General features: G+C 38.8%; 1 protein-coding gene across 1 annotated transcript; it reads left to right on the top strand.

Moving 5' to 3' along the window:
• Positions 1–10,912: 10,912 nt before the first annotated feature.
• Positions 10,913–12,609, top strand: cnfn (cornifelin; the record flags this gene model as incomplete). Its single annotated transcript, XM_080745780.1, has 3 exons — positions 10,913–11,036; positions 11,174–11,310; positions 12,520–12,609. 3 exons carry the CDS (start codon positions 10,913–10,915, stop codon positions 12,607–12,609), a joined length of 351 nt encoding a protein of 116 aa, XP_080601906.1.
• Positions 12,610–20,579: the final 7,970 nt, after the last annotated feature.

Below are 20,579 nucleotides of genomic sequence, written 5' to 3'. Positions count from 1 at the left end.
ATACACACTCTCAGCACCTCTTCTATCAATCCCAATCACGTTTGACCATTCAGACAAGGAAAGGAGAAGTTGTGTGTCAGGAACTGAAACTTCTCGTATTTTTTTGGAACATACAGCTAACAAACATTATGTATGACTGATGGAAATTGTGAAATACTATAAAAAATGTCTGTGGCCAGATGCGTAACTTCTCAAACAGAAAGACAGACACACACACAGACAGACATCACATGACTGATGAATACAACCTAAATGTGTCTCATATATCTCTTGGAGTGTGTGAAAACAGGGAGTTAGCAGGTTGCAAAGCTCCCTTGTTATTACTTTGCAAAAGGTTAATTTAAGGGTACATTTTTCTATAGTTAAATTAACCATGAGGATTTTATTGTGTAAGTGATGTTTTGACCTCTGTTGTTCATATGTAAACGACATAGCATCTCCCTGCGACTGCAACCTGTTCCTGTTCACAGATGACTCTGCTCTCCTAGTCTCGGGCAAGGACCACTTGCAGGTTGAAAAGACCCTTAACCCTGAACTAAGTAAGATCTGCACATGGCTTTATGACAATAAATTATCAATTCACCTGGGCAAAACTGAATCCATCAAATCATAACCTCAAAAAGGTTGATAACTTCACAATCAAAGTGGGTGACAAGGTTATAACACGAAAAAACGAAATTTCCTAATTAGGATGTATCCTTGAAGCTAATCTTTCCAGCGAAAAGATGACTTCAAAGGTAATTAAAAACATCTACCAACGAACTCGCTTCCTACAGAGGATCGCCCTGAAAAACCACTTACAGGCGGCAGCCACTCGTAACTGGTAAAAACAAAGCTATCCCAGCCTTACCCTCCCCCTGACCCTTCTATTGTAAATATCTACTGTATATATTTTTCTGCACTGTTTTTATTTTTTTTATTTTTATAGTACTGTGTTCTATCCGTCTGTCATTCAATGTTATATGAGATGCTTAAGTGGTTTCCTGTGTAAATAAGCAAGTGCTTTCTAGGATCTCCTTTTAGTTGACCGTGTACCAGTGAACTGTACCGTCATGAAACTGTACCTTTTTCTACGCAAACTTCTAATAAAGTCTTCAATCAATCAATCAATCAATCAATCAATCAATCAATCAATCAATCAATCACTTATCAGGAGTGGAAAACAAAACTAGAAAAGTGTGCTCCTCCTTAATGGCTTCCTCCTATAGAATTCCTTTCAGGCACTGTACACTATTTGTCAGGTTTGACTCATAAAATGTGATCCTGCCCTCCTACTCTGGACTCGGCCCAGACACAAAGATTGAGAAGCACCAGGGCCGTCTTTGACCTCGAATTAGGGGAAAACTAATTCAGCCTTTTTGGTTTTAAAAACGAGGTGCTAGACTTATTTGTGGAGTTCATATTGCATGTAAAAATCCTGAAGTTATAACAATATGGTAATTTACCCACAGATTCATTATCAGTAGAGCACAAATACAAATAGGGTCAGATTAGTTTTCTTTAAAAGCTTGTTTGTCTCACCAATATTCTACATTAAAAACACCCTGGTTTTTGTGTGTCTCTCTCCTCTGTTTCTGCAACCTGTTTAATACGTAGTTAAACTCCAGCTGGCTCATTGTGGTTAGCAATAAGGGAGCAGCCCTGCACCATATATCAACACCCATCATCTGACAAATTTGCCTAATTCTTGTTAATAATACAAACATGGACACATCCGGCCAAACAACAGCTTAAAAAGTGACCTATAGTATAGGCCATCCCAATTAAGCTGATGTTTTGGGTATTTTATTTACCAGAGGAATGTATACTTCGAGTAACCCAGTGTTACTTTGCTCTTTCATTTTTGTCCCATGACCCTTAAGTAAGTTGAAGATGGAGAATTATGCATGGTTCTTTACACATATTATGGTCTCAGTTTAGTTTAGAATCGATTTTAAACTTGAACAAGCTCTCATCTTCCCCTATTCTGGCACACATCAATTCTGCTCCGTCTCTCACAGACCCATCTATTAAATTAAGAGAGGGATTGTGAATACCTCAGTGTCACACTTTTCAGCAGTTAAAAAATAACTAATATTCCACAGTCAGGTGTCTGTGGGTGTGTGAGTAAAAGTATGAACGTTTTGCCATCAAAATGTACTTCAAATAGCCACGGTATAAAATAGGCTTAAAGTGGTTTATGTATATTTTATAAAATTAAAGCCTAATTTACTGTATATCTGCAAAGTAACTAGTAACTAATATTTTCAAATAAATGTAGTGGAGTAAAAATATGGAAACAATTTGGATTTAAGAAATTGGAAATACTCAAGTAAAGTACAAACACCTCAAAGGTGTACCTAAGTAACTGTACTTGGCGCTTGTGACCTAACAGCCTTATGATGATTATGATATTAGGCCAGTCCTATGAATTAGCCTATTCTTTTGAATGAATATCCTATGTCATGTATTTAGCCTTTCTGCCTTTATTGATAGATCAAGTGAAGATAGAGGAAAGAGAGAGAGAGAGACACACATGGAGAGACACGCAGCAAAGGTCGTCGGGAATGGGACCCGAACCAACAACGCGCTGCCAGGCATTAGAGCCTATGTGGTATTGGACCTGTGGACCGTAAGGCCAGCAGGCGCCCCAGACAATGTTTTCTATCTCTCTCTTTGCTTTGTTTTATGGTAGAGAAGTGAAAGTGCTTGTTTTGCAGCAGTTAGATATTTTGGTCAGCAAACCTAGAAAAATGTAGTGTGAGGGTTCTGGCTGGAGACAGCTGCATGTCACTCACCTGCTCTTTCTCTTTAAATGTCTCTATCTCTATCTCCATGGAAAAGTCCCCCCAAAAAAAAAAAATATATATATATATATATATATATATATATATATATATATATATATATTAGGGCTGGGATGCGATTAAAACCTTTAATCTAATTAATTACAGGCTCTGTGATTAATTAATCGCAATTAATCGCATTTTAATCACACGTCGATATTTGACCTGAGAAGCATTTTTTTTCAAGTAAGACACATTTTGTTGTACGAGTGAATCAACAAGTGAGTTTTTTAAATCAAAATTTCGCATCCACTGGGCCAAGCAAAGCGTTCTGATCGGCTACTTCTCCCTTTGCGTTTGTTGTCTCTTCTTGGTTGGTGCATCACTATGATCGGTATGCCCGAAACTGAAGGTTCTGTGGTGCAAAAACTAAGTGCGATTAGAATGCGTTAATTCTTTTAATCGCGTTAATTTTCTGTTATTAATTAATCGCAATTAATCAGTTAAAGTCCCAGCCTTAATATATATATGTATATATATATATATATATATATATATATATACACACACGGTATGTAAAATACAGTGAGACCTACCTTCTGTCTTTTGAACCAGCTCTCTGCAGTCTCTGGTGAGTGGTGGTAAGAGCTGGTTTCAACCAAAGTAAACTATCAGCAAATTAGGACCGAAACGAAAGGTCTACATGTATCAAGAACAATAAAGGAAATTACGCCACGGTTTCCATAAGGTGCTGTGGCCGTTAGTAGTGTGGGGGTATACTGTAGGTGTGAAAATTATCTCAAACCTTGTTTCCTTATGCAGGCCCTAGACCAGGGATGTCAAACATACGGCCCGCGGGCCAGATCCGGCCCGCGAGATGATTCAATCCGGCCCCAGGCTTGTAGAGCATACATTTCTGAGCATTTAGGAAAAAAAGTAAGTCTCTAGCCCATTCCTGTCAAGAGTTATGATTTTTTTAAAAGAAGTAACATACTAATGCTCTCTGCAGTAGGTTTCTCTCCCCTCAATCAGCCACCAGGTGCCGGCAATTGAATTGATTGATTGGAATGTTAAGTGGTCAGCTCTCTCTCTCTGAAGATGACAGCATTGCTAGGAATGGGGCTATGAATACTCTGGCTATGAATAATACCTGAACATACCTACAATATTCGAACTGTACTCAAAGATTACACATATTAGACATGGAAATTAATGTTGTTAAGAAAATAACTTATTTAAAAAATATAATAATAATAAAATGTAAAAGTTTTATTATTGAGATATTTTCAGAATATGCCATTATTGTTCATTACTTTTAATCTTTTTATTATAAAATACAATAAAAATAATTATTGTCCTGCATCAATAATATATATTTTTTTAGCCATTTACAAATTATAGCAGAGTCTATCAGGAATTGAATTATTCTATTATCAAATGGTTTATTCTTATTTGCACTTCTTAAAGGAGTAGTTCACCCCCAAAATGCCATGGAGCCAATGTAGACTCATTCTTAAAACAGTAATTTGATTACAATAAATGCATGCCTATTGATTCCGGATGGGGACCCAACCGGAATCAATGGGGGGAAGTGTACTATTATCAAACTTTTGTCTTAGTAATGCGAAAAAAAAAAAAAAGAAAAAAAAAAAAGAATATATATATATATATATATATATATATATATATTATTGAACTCAAGTTTCCATGGCGTGAGTAATCAAAGAAAAAAAAAGTCATTTTGGGGATGAACTACTCCTTTAAACAAATAGCATCTCTCGTACCTAACTGCAACTGTAATACCAATAATGAAAGTAGCTATTTTACTTAATAATGAACACAATTTGTAAAATGATATACTGTTATACTGCTAGATATATAGCAGTGGCTGAGACGACAGGTAGAAAAACAGAGCGAACATGTGCGCGAGTGTGCATGCCATCCGATCCGCGACTGGTTGCGCAACTTGCGGCCCTCATCAAGTCGCCTTTCATCCAATGCGGCCCTCACCCCAAAATGAGTTCGACACCCCTGCCCTAGACGCTTGCACACAGTAAAATCCTCAGTGTTAGTTCATGCATTTGCAACTGAGTGTAGACAGATGTAACCAGATGGACCCTTAAGGGTCCATTTGGTTGCATTCATTACGCTGAGGAAGGCTCCAGCCAAAACGTACTGTACCTTTGCTGCAGCACCAAAGAGTCTATAAAGGACTTTCATTTGTAACTGATACCAGTAGGGGCGAGATCATTTAGCGAACTACGACCAGGTTGCAACCCAGTTGTAGGTCGCTAAATGATCTCGCCCTCTCTCACTGATAGTGTACAGATGTAACCAAATGGACCCTTAAGGGTCCATTTGGTTACATTCATTACGCATGAGGATGAGCTGCATTGCCAAAGAGCCTATACTTTCAGTGAGTGCTGGGGATAGTTTCATGTATGTTTGTACACTCTCAGATGTTACTGCGTAAAGTAAACATCCTGGAAGATTGGGAAACTGTTGTTGCTGTGGTAGAATAAATTATTTAAGCTGTGTTGTGTTTTAAGCGTGTTCTTTCTTTTTCAATTTTGATTACATTTCTTTCTATTTAAAAAACAAAATGGACACAGTTAAGGTAAATAAAGTAGGTCAGTAATAGATTAAGCAATAAGTATAAGTAAAAGTAATAAAAAGTATTAAAAACATATTGTTTTTCTATCTCTCTTTGCATAAATGTGCTAGATAAATAATGATGACATGAATTAATTTAGGGCAGAATATACACATTGCGCAAATGGATTATATTCCTTACAGTCCTATTTCTTACTTTTATCACATTTCCTGTGCAGATATTTTGATGGCAAGTAAGAATAACTGCTCTGATATAATGACAAATTCTCTCAAAACATAAGATTTTCTCTGTAAATTCAGGCTCTTAAAACAGCTACGGTATATGGGTCAAACTCTTGAAACATTTATAGCTTTAAATGAGTCTGCCTACCTATGTTTATTGGGATCAGACACAAAACAAGTGTACTATTTCCTTTAAAAAAAAGATGTGAGAATTGTCTGCATTATGATTTGTGCAGAGGAACTTCTTGTTCTTGTGGTTTGGCGCTGAGGGTCTTGAAAATTCTGTTATTGTGAAACTGGAACGCTGCACTTCCTTCTGCTGGTCCACTTTGGTTTCATTGTCTGTACTGTTGTTTTCAAGCAGTGGTTCGAGGAACACCAGTGGTCCTTGAAGGTCCTCAGCTAAATGATGGAGAGTTGGTAACCAAATGGACTCTTACATATCTTTAACCCTTGAGAGTTTAAAATGAAACCATATGGAGTGGACCCTTAAGGGTCAATGTGGTTTCATTTTGCACTCTCAAGAGTTAAATTACTGTTAAACATCTGCATTACTTAATTTTATAAGAAGTCTACACAATTAGAGAATGTAGTACAATTGTTAATATGGTCAATGTTTGCCTGTTATCTCTCCTATGGCACCACATCAATACAGCATGGAATTGTGGACAGAATCATATCCAACGATAATGAAATATTCAAAGTTTTGGGTCTGAGAAGCTAAATCTCATCAAATGGTGGTTAATGGCTCAAATAAATAATGGATCTTGATAAAAGGGTTGAAAACCATTGATCTGTACGTGCATAAACCACACCGGTATAATGTTGGTAAAAGAAAAAGTCACATCATGAGAAAATCTCTTCTTGTGATGGCCAGTCGTATTTGTATAAGGATTTGCATCTTGCAGGAACCTTTTCTCCCATGTCTCCATTTAATTTGTCTCCTTATCAGTATTACTGCCATGTTTATAAAAGATTACAAGAAAGAAGTATTTCTTTAACCCTTAAGTTCTGTTCGGATTCACTTCACCTTGGTACTGTTCGCAGGTCATTTTGACCCGTGGGATATTTGGTTTAAAAAAAAACAATACTAATATAGATTTTAACCTAACAAATCATCATCATACATTTACTTTGTCTCAATTCCAAACAATTCATATGATATATATGGTAAATGTTTGCATTTATACTTTGCTACTGTATATCACATTAAACACTGAAAGAGCAAGGCGTTTCTTGATAGCTGACATATGAAGTTACACTTGTTTTTTTTTTTAATATTTTTTATCCCACGGTTTTTGCAACCCATTTTTCTCACCCGGTGATTACCTAACCTGTAGTCCTGGTTTCCGCTCTCCCCCTGCCGCGCCAGGGGACATTGGGGAGCACCCGGCTGGCTAGGGGGAGGTAGTATAGAAACCAGGACTACTGCATGTTTTTGTGTGAGGGCCTATGCCCTCACACAAAAATGTACATTTACTTTGTCTCAAGTATACACTAGGAAGCGCATGCTTCACAAACACGGACTGCATGTGGCACATATGAGCTTCTTGCACCTCCTGCAAGCAGTCTGTGTCTTCCTGTCTTCACTGAAAGTGCTTTCGATCTTGCCAGATGCTTAACTCACTCAGTTCACTGTTTATTTGACCATAATACTGTATATATCATATGAATTGTTTGGAATTTAGACAAGACAATGTATGATGATGATTTGTTAAGTAAAAATGTATATTAGTATTGTTTTTTTGTGTAGCATTGGTGTAGTGCAACAATATTTTTATTACATGTTAATCACAGAGGAATCTTTAAGGCCAGTGAGTTTCTGGTGGAAACATTTAAACTTCTACCTTTCCTTTAAAATGAAAATTTAAAACGGGTCAAAATGACCTGAACAGAACTTAAGGGTTAAGTACCGGCAGACTGATATAGATGACTTCCCTTTAACAAAACACTTTTATTTCTGAACATATTTGTGCTCTAAAAGTGTAGGCATTTTGTGTCAAGAATCAAATTTCAACTTTGTAAAAAAAAAATTGCAGGCAGAAGAAAGTTCATTGTCCCGAATCCCATAATTAAACTAACATAGTTCAATCTGTGCCTCTCTCTTTCTTTATGGTATTGTAATGCAACAGAGCAAGACAGAGGCATGAATTAAACTTTAAATTATGGATTATATCTCTGTGAGGTGTGCCCCTAGTGCCCAAAACCAATAAAATGAAAGATATAAACAAATAACTACTACTACTACTACTACTACTACTAGGGGTAATAATAATAATAATAATAATTATGCTGTCTTGTTGGGAAATTAGTTTCTGAAAGGAAGAGACGTTGAGCTGTGGCTTTGAGTGCTTTGATATATAAAATGTCACAATGTGACATAGCTCTGTTCACACAATGCTGTACCCCCTCCAACTCTTTAAGTCCCCCATTTTCAATAGTTTTTATTTTATTTGTGACACTTGCTTTGGCAATGTAATGTATGTACGGTTTTCTCATGCCAATAAAGCTCCTTTGAATTGAAATTGAATTGAATTGAGTGCTTACGACCCATGCGTGAATGACTGTCAGGCACATGAATTACATGCAAATAATACCATTCATTAATCATTCATCCCATTCATGTTGGCCCTGTGTTTTCTTAGCTTGTGTTGGACTAGGGAATGTATGTACACAATAAATCCTGATTGTTACTGGTGTGTAAAGATGGACCCAAATGGGTCCATTTTGGATCTGTGTTTTAGCCTAGTTCCAGACCCTGAATCGCTAGCCACACCCCTTTACATTTTTGTTTTGAATAATGGAGTGAAACGAAATGTCAATTCAGGCTGAGTGTCAGGCTATCTGTGTTTACCATCTGAGTTAAATTAACATGCAGGATTTGTAGAAAGGGAAGGATATGGAATTGGAGAGAGTATGAATAGAAACCATTAAGAGGACACACCTAGGGGAGCGTGCAAAAACAATAAGCACCATGTCCAGTACACAACTCTAGTTGGTTTCTTATATTGTGCAAGTATAATTTATTTGGAAGAATCATCTGCTCTCAGTTGATTAAGATGTCAGAAGATTTTTTTTTTCTTTTGCACAATTTAAGTTGTAGTTTTGTTTATTTCTACAGTGGTCAAATGTATGGTCAAATGTGACTACATGGCCCACTAACAGCCCCTAGAGGCTGTGCTACGCCTTACACCCAGACAGACCAAGGCATTATCCTTTGAGACCCACAATCTCACCATAATCAGCTGGGTTCATCCTGCAATCTCCCTGTTAAAGGTGCAGTGATATTTTCGCCATTCTTGTTAAAATAAATGTTAAATAGCTATATTTTCCCATAGTTGCGACCGTAGGTCGAAGTTTACTATCAGAACCGTCACAGCTTGTCCATATGTCCGTCCGGACATGCACACTTTTGTAAGGTCTATGGGTTTTCCGCTCTGACATCATGCTCTGACGTCACTGTGATGTCAGGAGAACCACTCTAACAGAATGGGTTTGCCGCTCTGACATCACGCTCTGACTTCACCGTGATGTCAGGGGAACCACACTAACATAATCCCTTTTATTATTTATGCCCATATATGGAGTTCCCTAATGTCATCAATATTAAGACCATCTAACAGGACTTCATATGGGAATGCCCATATATGGAGGCCACATCGGCCACATACCACACTAACAGAATACATACCGGTATATGGCCAAGACAGCCCATATCTGTGTGCCTGGTTCTACAGACATCTCCATGTATGGGCATAAAAGGGATTGTATGTGATGTCAGATGTCATAGACGTCATAGGATTTTCATACAACGAATAACTGAGTAAGCATGTTTGGGCTCTTACAGCATATCTCCATATACGGTACACAGATCTCCATATATGGGTAACTGGTCCGATATACAGTACATCACTGGCCAGATGGCCAAGACAGAGCGAGGTCGCTTGTCGCCCTGAGTCCTGAGGCGTCTTACTAGTAATAATTGCCATGGAGTGTTTGTTCAGTAACAGTGTCTCCCCGCCTCTCCAGATCTTTAGGAAAAAATACATTTTCAGGTCAGGATACCAACTTTATCCAATGAGGAGAGAGAAGTCAGTATACAGTATGCAGTACGATACAAGTGAAACTGGAAGTGATTAAACAAATTAATGAGCAGACAAAATTGGAACTGGAACATAGGCTTTGAAGGGATAAAATGACTTTCTTTTTACTGAACAAACACTTCATGATTAGGCTACTATTAGAATACCTAGAGCTTTAACCTTTTAACAAAATACTTTGACTTACAGCACTTTCAAATATACCAGAGGTTCGGCGGCCCTCACCTGTGTCATATAGTGACATTTTAAAGAATCTGGGTCTCAGTATGTGAACATAAATGTAAGAATCCTTTCTTGTCATAATACAATGTTTGTGTTTCAAAAAGACCAGCCTATACTTCCACTGGGTAGCTTTTGTTTATTCTGTAAAACTATACACACTATAAGGGACAGTTCATTTTGTGATGTGGTAAATGTTGTAAACATTCTTAAAGCAAATAAATTCATAGATGCTCGTAAAACCAGTAAGGGATCCACCTACGAGGTTGAGTACAATGACATACTCATATAGAGGGTTATAAGAGGGTTCCGATCCCTATTAGGCAGTTCACATGCTTTATGCTCCTTGCACATAATACTTATTTGCCTACTTCCATACATTAGGTCTGCATACACATTACACACACACCCACCCTACACCTAAGGGTGAAGCCTAATAAGCACAAGGTTGCACAAATAATGCACAACATGCCGACTTTGTTCTTGTCCACTCTGGCGATAACAGCACCACGTCATGGTAGGTGTGCACTCTTTTGAAAGATCTGAAAAGGCCCCTACGCCTAGTACGCCCCAAACTCAAACATTTGACTTTTGCCAGTACAAGGCATTCATATGGCCCCAAATGGACAGGCGGATATTGAAAATGCTCGGCGCACCATAACAGCAGAGGAAAACAATGCACCAGTATCCCTATGATGTCACACTGGGTATAAGAGCGGAACACTGGGGCCGTGCACTCCCATTTGCAGATTTTCAGAAAACATCTTACCAGCTTTTGGAACCAAAAGTCTAACGTCCGCAGGTAAGAAATCTGGGGAAAACAATAATGTTAATCTCTAACAATAACTTAACTCAACTTGTGTGTAGTGGGTTGTGTATTTTTTAACTAAAAGCCTAATCCTTGTACCTCGTCATCAAATCTCCTTTCTCTCACTCATGCTTCATTCATAAACACTTTTATGTTTGTTCCTCCATCCTCATCTGTTCATAGCCATGGCATTCCAGGCAAACGCGATCAACTCACAGCCTCAGGTCTCTGTCACAAGCTACAGTGTATCATCTGGCTCATCAGACTGGAGTTCGAATGTGTGCGACTGCTGTGAAGACTGCGGCATCTGTATGTGTTCAATAATTTGTGTATGAACTATGAAGTATGATGTGTGAGCCCATTTACACATGACACAAGTGTGTGTGGGTAAGCAATAACCCTGTGTCTTGAATCCAATGAAATAACTTTTTGCCTCTCCTGCCCAGGTCTCTGTGCATCATTTGTTCCCTGTATCCTGGCCTGCAAAGTGGCTCAGGACAATGGCGACAGCTGCTGTGTTCCCTTCCTTCCTGGGGCCATGATTGCTCTGAGGACAAGCATCCGCCATAGATACCGAATCAACGTGAGTGAGCTCCTCCATTAATGAAATGTAATAGCTAAAGGTGACTATAATGACACTGATGCAGATTATGAAGATTTGAATGCCATGAAATAATATTCAGTTTGGGATAAATGTGTATAAATAAAATAATACACATGCCCAATAATCCTTAATCAATATTTACTGAAATGTGGCGTGTCAAAGAGCAAACAATGGGTTGGAACCCATACTTGGGTTGTGGCCGTGTGGGAGATATGTACAGTGTCTGAGCCAAGTAAATGTTCACTTTTAAACATTTTTCTGCCCAAAGCATGTTGTTTGCATTATCAGTTGCCAAACAAGTAATTGCCCATTCATGAATGAATACTACACTTGGTTAATCATGGATCTATATTCCTGAGGGCTGATTTCTCCCTCCTGCATTTCTGAGTCATTGCTGAAATAGTTTGTTTATCTCTGGCATACAGGTCTATCAATCACTCACTGACGCAGAGGCCTCTAGTTTGGGCGGGCGCTCCAACAAACGCAATAGACCACATTCATATAGAAGCCACTTAGCTTTTTTACTTCATACTCCAGAATAGGAAACCCCACCCTGTATGCACACTTTAGGCTTTTCCTTATATGGGCATCAATGAAAGATGACTGATTGCCAATTAACCAGTTTGAATTAATGTATGACAGGTTTTGGCAGTGATAATTATTTTGATGCCATTACATATTCTTGTACGATTGTGATTCTTTTTTTCCCCCTTGGGAGCTAGGATCTTTGTAAAATGCCTTTGATTTCTATTTCACTTTTTTATATACATTACTTAAAGGGATAGTTCACCCATAGAAAGACTTTTTTTTTATCGATTACTCACCCCATGGAGACTTGAATTCATGGATACCTTTTAGTTTTTTTTTTCACATTCCCAAGCCAATCATTTGATGACCAGCAGTGGTTCCCTATGGAGACATAAAGAATCTCCACACATTATTGGCTTAGGAACAACAAAAACAAAAGAATATCTGTAAATTCAAGTTTCCATGGGATGAGTAATCGATAGAAAAGGTCATTTTGTGGTGAACTATCCATAGCATTACAATTAAATTAAATCATACTATAATATTGCTATACATTGAATCAAATCTCTCTGTGCTTTCATCATTTTGTTTTGCATTACCCCATATTGTGCCAAATTGACAGGCTTGCTCACCAGTGAAAATATTTCTGCTTCTCCTCAGGGTTCTGTGTGTGATGACTGGGTGGTCATGGCCTGCCTGCCATTGTGTGGATTGTGTCAGCTGGCACGAGAGCAGAAGAGTAGGGGATGATCAATCAAAGGGAGGAGTTATCCTGCGTTGGAACTCAGTATTTCCCACTTCCTACTGTCAAGGAAGTGGGTCAGTTATTGATTTTGATCAATTCCTTTGTGGGGAATTCAACGTTAATCAGTCCTATACATATATAGTCCTAATACATATATCCTATATATTCATTTTGTCTAGTTGGCTGGAACATATGAAACAAATCAGTAACAAATCAACAACTATGTTTAATAAAAGTGAAATTGAGGCATCGCATTGCCATGGCGAAGGAAATGCCAACAGATATACAGTAGATATCAGTAACATTAACTTTGTTGTCTGTGTATTTTAGGATTTTTTTATTTATTTTGGTTAATAATATTTGTTATTTCTATATGAGTATTTAATATATTTTAATTTGATTAATCATACGAACAACATTATTTCAATAAACCCCTTTTGGTATACCCATGTTCTGGTCTCATGTATTACTGTCTTATATATGGAACACCTTGTGATTTCCGTTCTCCACCTATATCCTCTTTCTGTAGTCTATAGCCTAGGTAGATCTGTACACCAACCTTCTGCCTGAACTGAAAATGTATTTAAACAATTAAGCCAATGCAAGGACCTTTGAACAAATATATTGAACAACCTGTTAGCCTGTCACGTCCATGAAAAGGGTCCATTGAATTATAAAATTGAGCAATCATTAGAGCAGCGGTTCTCAAACTTGTTCTATGTCAAGGACCCCCAAATTGATAATGTACTTGGCCATGGACCCCCATGTGATAATATTTTGTGCCAGGGACCCCATACAAGATGTGTTGTTAAAATGTTACAGAAATATTCCAAATGTTTAACTTTTTTTCCCCAAGATCTTTTTAAAATTGCAGAAGTCCACACCGCGTCATCATGCAAGCTCGTAGATCAGCTATTTTCCAAAAATTCAGATAGGGTTAAAGTGGTTAAACTGATTTTGACACTATATTAACTAATTTAGCTACCCCCAGGGGTCACCAGACCCCACTTTGAGAACCACTGCTCTAATAAAGGACACAAGAGATCACTTTAGAGTGCGAAACATATGCTAAGTCAGAAATACTATACAGTATCTAGTTATTTGGACACTATTAATACAATAAGATAATAGTTATTAGTTGCAGTATAATTACTTTTCTTGTGGTTTCTTTCTTGTGGTTTCTTTTTAAATACATGACTGTACAATGCCTTGGTTTTGGCTCCAAGTCAACTTTGTAGTAGCACATAGCAGTAACACATTAACAAAAGATAACAAAGAGACAATGTTCCTGTACTCAGTTTTATTCAGTGTTGAGCATTTGCTATGCATTTCACTGTATAAGCTCACAAAACAAAACTGCAAAAACCAATGTGCAACAGCATTTCCTGATGGCATCAATATAAAAAAGTGCTGATGCAAGACAATACATAATTGTGTATTCTTTGTCATATAACACTGGTTCAAATGTTACAAAATAAAAACATGAGGACAGAAATGTTACATTTGCCACTTTGATAGATTGAACTGAGATGATTAGTTCCAACAAATCTATACTGTATCTATGCAGGGCCTCAATGTGCATTAGTAAAGTCTCATTGGTGGAAAGAAACAGTGCTCAGGACTTGGGAGGGAAGGAAGCATGGGTTTATCAAGCATGTGAGATGGAGGGTAATGCGTCACATTACTGTAATTGGAGCGGAGGAACGAGCTGGTTTGGGGGTGATTGAAATTATAGAAAGAATGTAGATGGTTCGTCTCCTGAGGATAGCATACTTGAGGGCAAGTAGCAAGAGAGTACCTGTCATATTCAAACGGATCTTGTGGCTGTGGTAGGTGCCTGAAGGTGGATGGGGGTCTATCTGACCGTCCTTCTGAATAATGCAGGGAGGAGTGCCTGCTGCTAACACTTTGTTGAGGACCACAACTCATTTCTCTCATTTCTCTGGCGTCATTCAGAAAGGAGTTTTTAAAACAACCTTCCTTAGCAGACTCTCTCTTTCTTACATTATTTACTCTATTATCCCAAAGCTGAGGAGGTGACACTTGAACTTCCCAGTTGGACACAGTTGGAATATCAAATGTGGGATGGGGTGATGACGTCTCAAAGGGAAGGAAATCAATGCTGAACGAAGAGGAGGAACAAGGTTTCAGCAGCTCATCAAAAAGATTCCCGACCTTCTCCACACTGGGCCTGGCCACGCATTCTGCTGCCTTCAAAGATAGAAACCACATATTTTGTTCTGTTTGTTCATACTCAAAATAAACAGTGTATTGTTAAAAGGTTAAAAGCTCTATATTCTCATAGTCAAGAGAGAGAACCCCACAAATATTATTTGTCAGCTTGTGTTCCAGTTCTAATTTTGTCTGATGATTTATTTGCTTCATCACTGCCTATTTCCCTTGTTTATCTTGTGCCTTGGCCTGTATTAGTCATCTCACCTTATTTAAAGAAACCCTACTTGAAAATGTATTTGCTGATTACTAAAGATGGCTCTACACCACTACATGATACTCTTTCCAAATCGTTCAGACTGGCAGTCTGTGGCATTTAGTTGGTACAGACCAAGCACAAACTCTAGTTGGCTGAAAGAACATAGTTTTTCTCTGTGTGCCAGTGTGTTGCCAGGTCTGCTGGCACCACTCTATACTATAGCAATAATTGCTATTGGAATATAGAGCTATTTATAACAGAGGGAGAAAAGAAAAATCACTAACATAATTTAAATTAATACAAGTTAATGGATGAACATAAGCGTCAAGAATATGCTCTTAGATGTAGTGCATTTTTTGAAAATGTGTAAATGTGTATTTTTTAGGGCTGACCTTCGAATACTTTTTTCATAATCGAAGCTCCTTCGAAGCTTTCTTTCGAACTTCGAAGCTTCGATGACGGCGACGGGGGGGGGGGGGGAAGCAAAAGTTTATCGGTTACATAAGTGATAACCGTTAAGGAAATGTGTTTAAAAATGCGCGATTTACACAATTTTAAAAGGGAAAACACACCAGTTTTTTCCTCGTAATAAAGCTCCTTATTTTCATTAAATAGTACGACAATACAACGAGGAAGAAGAAGATACGAATGTTTTCTATATTAAAGAAAAGTGTTTTTGCACTACAGTAGGATTGACATAATCACATCACGTCTGTAATGTAACACACCGTGGCTGCAACAGCAAACAGCAGCAGCGCGACTCAAGAGCCCTATATAACAAACAGATTAACTCCCAAGTCCCAAGGTGTACTGTACACGCAAATGTAATAGTATATTTTATAGTAAATAATTGCACTGCAGTGTGTCTGATTTAGCGTTCCACTCATCAGCCGAAAGCTGACGGTCAGGCTCAGACAACGTAGTTCTCTATGCGGGCGCAACTAGTGAGCTTGCAGATCCGATATAAACTTGTAATCATCAACACCACGACAATGTAACCCTATAGCAAGTTGTTTTTAAGCTCTTTTGTCCTCTTTAAAACGGGATCGACGCTGACGGGGTCCGATTTGTAAAATCCAATTGTCGCTGTTTGTTTCCATGCGTTGAGTTGTGTGTCTGTCAGCGTGTGGAAGTGTGCATGGATGTTACACCGACAATGGTTTGGTAACGAAATGTGTGACTGCATCGCATAGTTGCATTGGGTGATGATGTTACTCAGACATTGGTGTTACACATTTCGGTGCCAAACGGATGTCGGTGTATATGTGACAGCGCGCTGTTTTTTCTTTTTTTTCTTTAACACGTGTGTGAGAAGGGGGTGACGCTATCATGCTAGAGTGGAGCGAGGCGCATGCAAGCTAAGGCACGCGGCCCCCCCAAAGGACAAACGGCCGCGGCCGATTATTCGAATTTATTTTTCAAATTCGAATACCGTGCCTTCGAACGAAGCTTCGAATATTCGAATTTTTTGGGTCAGCCCTAGTATTTTTTTATTGTATTTTTCTTAACCTTTAGAATAACCAATTCTGAAGTGACCACTATAATAATTACAATTGCTTTCTTATGTTTGTGTACTAGATACTAAATTGCTACATTTGCCAACTTCATTTCTAAATGTTAATGTCTCACCTGTTCCCGTCTCTTCTGTGGCTGTGGTGGAGACCTCCAGTTGGAACATCGCTGCTTCCTCCTCCCTTTGAGTGATGTTCTCTGGGTGTCTAAATGTGACTCTTTAACACAGCTTACTCGAAACGCTGTATCTGTTAGGTGACAGTTATAAGAATAAACCTGAGATATGTACTTCAACTGCAATACTCTGCAAAAATAATTATTAAATTAAAGAGACAAGAACATAAAGCATTTATACATTGATACTAATCAGCTTTGTTGGCCTAAAATCAATAGAATATGTATTTATTATTATTTTATTTTTTAACCTTTATTTAACCAGATAAAAACACATTGAGACATAATCTCTTTTACCTTTTATCTTCAAATGGTCAATAGCTACAATAAGATCTCATGGAGAGAATTACTAAAAGGAATGCTGTAATATCACACAATGAAGCATTCCCTTAAAAGGACATTATCTATTGATATTGCTTTACATCATCCTATCCAACCATTAATATGTTGTTTAATAACTATAACCTTTAAACACTTTAACTGTAACAATACAGTAATTGCATCGATTTTAATTTGTAACAATCTGCTATCCATTATGTAAACACTCAAATATATTGTTTGACTTTGTATTGTAACGAATCATTTTGCAATGAAAACATTTTTATCGAATCGTTTTGCAATGCAAATAATATAATGTACCGATACTAAGAGTACTTGTGCGTTGTATTTAACCACTTTAAGAAGTAAAAAGAGAAGGGGTGCCTGCTAGTGCACATGTGGTTAATCAAACCACCGGGATGTATACATTAAAGTATCCTATAGGCCTTGCTTACCTGTAGGCCAGGCCGCATCTGTGTCAGTAGTGGATGGTACCTTATCCTCTACCTTGTCTACACTGCTGGGACTGGTGGTGAAGCTGAGGCACTGCTTCACCCTGAGGAGGTTCTCCTGCAACTGGGGTCCATGTCTTTCATGCAGAGTCTGCAACAGCATCTCCCTGCTCTCTGCCAACAAGTTTCTTCTCTTCAGAATTGGCAACTGTAGAGAATCGCACAAACGTGCTGCCATTGTGCTAATAGAGGTCGACATGCTATCGGGACCACTTCCCTGCTGCTGCTGCTGCTGGGGGTCAAATGTATCACTGGTTCCAGCTGCAGGTGAGCTGGAGAGCTCAACAGGGATTGGGCTAGATACACAAAGCTGTACTTGGTAATGCTGGGGTTCTTGATTATTGGGGGCATCAAGTGCACTTGAGTTTGAAGTTCTCTTTGACTTTTTTTTCAAGGACCCAATATTCTCTTTGTCTCCACTAGGAGTCAGCAGCGGCTTTCTTGCCGACTCAGGCAAAATTGTCTTGGACTTTTTGATGTTAGTTGGCAAAGCATTTGTTGAACTATTTGCAAAGGAGAAGATGGGGTTTTCACTTTCAAAAGAAGGGTCAAATTGGTGTGACACTCTCTGTCCTGGTGTGATGTCAGATCCCTGGCTGTTGGAGTGACAGGTATTTTTTTCATTCTGAAGGCTATCTCTACATACAGCAGAGACTTCCTCATTCTCAACTCCCTCAACAGAGAGAATGGCATCAACATCATTACTTGAGCCAGGAGAAGTAAGGCAAGATGTTGGAAAATGTAAAGTTGTCATGTTCGTTTTCTGTTTCAGTGTGACCTTTTCTTTTTTCCTCTGTTCACTTAGCAGGCGCTCAATATCAATGGATTTCACCTCATGGTTGAAAAGACCTCGATGCCCTATCAGACGACAATCTGTGATGATGCTGGGCTCCTGGGCTGCAGGAAAGACTTGCGCAAACACTGCATCTCGTTTTGGAGGACAGTGGGGTCTATGTTGGCAGCAGTTATTGAAATGTGTCATATCTTTAATTTTGTGGTGATATGATTTGCTCCTTGGTGCTGGAGCACCTATCCCATGACCTCCTTGCACATGTCTCCTTTCTTTGCTTCTCTGCTTGCGTGTCTTCAGTCGTTTCATTTTATGTTCATAGCTGTTGTATCCATCAGTGTTATCACAATGGCTAAAAGACTTGCAGTTTGTAGAGGTTGGGTTTACTGGGTTCCAGCTTTCTTCAGTTATCTTAAGGTGTTGGTTATGTTTCCCCCCTGGCAAGGCTCTGCCTGATGAATGGCTCATGCTGAAGTAGGTGGCTATGAAGAGATAACAATAATTTATTTACAGTGGAAAATCCAACACAAGAAATACTTCTCTGAGGCGACTGTCTTTTTCCTAAAATAGCTGATCTACAAGCTCATAGTGGGTTGCATCACTGAGACTCCTGAGCTTGTAGATCAATGTTGTCCTATAATATATATTACAGATCTCGGTCTTGAAATTAATGATGCAATGATACGGTTAAAGTGGTCAAGAAGCATATGATTATGCAACTTATGCTAGTTAATGGTGAGCTCAGTAGCTAGCAATTGAGCTAATTTAGACCTGGAACGCATCTGTGTCACTTAGATTTTAACCACCATTATTTTAATACTTAGCTATTAGAAACTACCAGATATACAAGCTCATAGCCGCACTATGAGCTTGTAGATCTGCTATTTTGGAAATCTTTGCACAAATCTTTGAATGTAGACTATATATATTTGTAACACAAATCTTTGCTTCTGATCGAGGGTCCCTGAGGCCTGGAACAACATATTTTGAGATGGGGTCCACGGCCAAATACATACTATTTTGGGGGTCCTTGTCCTTGACATGAAAAAGTTAGAAAACCACTGATCAGTGAAACCATTCAAAAACCATAGAACGATTTAGAAGACATTTTAGAATCGGCCTCGGGTCTTAATTAAAGCATCTAAAAGATGAACGTTACAGCCAGGTAACGTTGACCACCAGGTGCACCTCGACCCCGAAGCAACATTCATTCAGTGCAGATTTAAATGCAGTTAAAAGTCCTCCAGCATGACACAGCCATCTTAAAAAGTAGCATAAATCACCAACGGTAAACACAATACTTACAAAGCACTTATAAAACGGATTACTTGCCCAAATATCAGACAGTTCACGTTTGAAAGGACGTTGCTGGGGCAACGTGCCGGTGTCTCTGCTCTCTCTCCACGCAGCTTCGACCCTCACGAACGCACACCGTTGGACGAGTCCACTTTCATCCCAGAAGGGGGGAGTGGGCTCTACTGCTTTGTACTGTCTGCGTCTAAAATAACACACTTTGCTTTTCATTCAACGTGATTTCCGACCGTAGTCAGTCCTTACTGTAAGGTTATCGAGTGGCGTTAATTAATGCTAACGCCAGTCAGAGACCACATCTGAAACGAACGAACACACGACGCTATGTTCACCCTAGCTCTGGTCCATAACTCTATGTCACCAATGAGCCCTTGCGCCACAGGAACGCCTGCGCAACCTCTCGTCTGTATTAAAAATAAAATATATAGTTTTGCTACTCACCAAAACAAAGGCGGTTTTAAGGAGTTGAAAGCCTACTTTCCTTAGTGGGAACACTATGAGCACCCCACCTCACGTCTAAAATACACCTTTTTCTGCCAGAAAATAAAACATTTCACCGGAAGGCAAAATCTGTTCAATGGACATTTCTATTGACAAGATCTGTAGAGGGCGGTGTGGAGTAGCCAAAACTTCCGGTAAAATATTTTCTTTTCTGGACAAAAAGTGTATTTTAGACGTGAGGTGGGGGACTCCGGGTCTTCCCACTAAGGAAAGTGGGATTTCAGCGTCTTATAACCGTCTTTGTTTGGTGAGTGGCAAAAGTGCATTTTATATTTTTACTACAGACGAGAGGCTGAGCAGCCTGGGCTACCGCGGTTGTGAGCTCAAGGGACCATCGGTGACATAGCGTTAAGGAGAACTCCTTCTAACGCTATGGACCAGCTATGTTCACCCACCGTGGTGCGCAATGGTAGGTTCGGATGGAGT

Source organism: Nannobrachium achirus (assembly GCF_963921795.1).
Source record: "Nannobrachium achirus genome assembly, chromosome: 2".
NCBI lineage: Eukaryota > Metazoa > Chordata > Actinopteri > Myctophiformes > Myctophidae > Nannobrachium > Nannobrachium achirus.
This window is presented reverse-complemented; position numbering and strand designations above follow the sequence as displayed.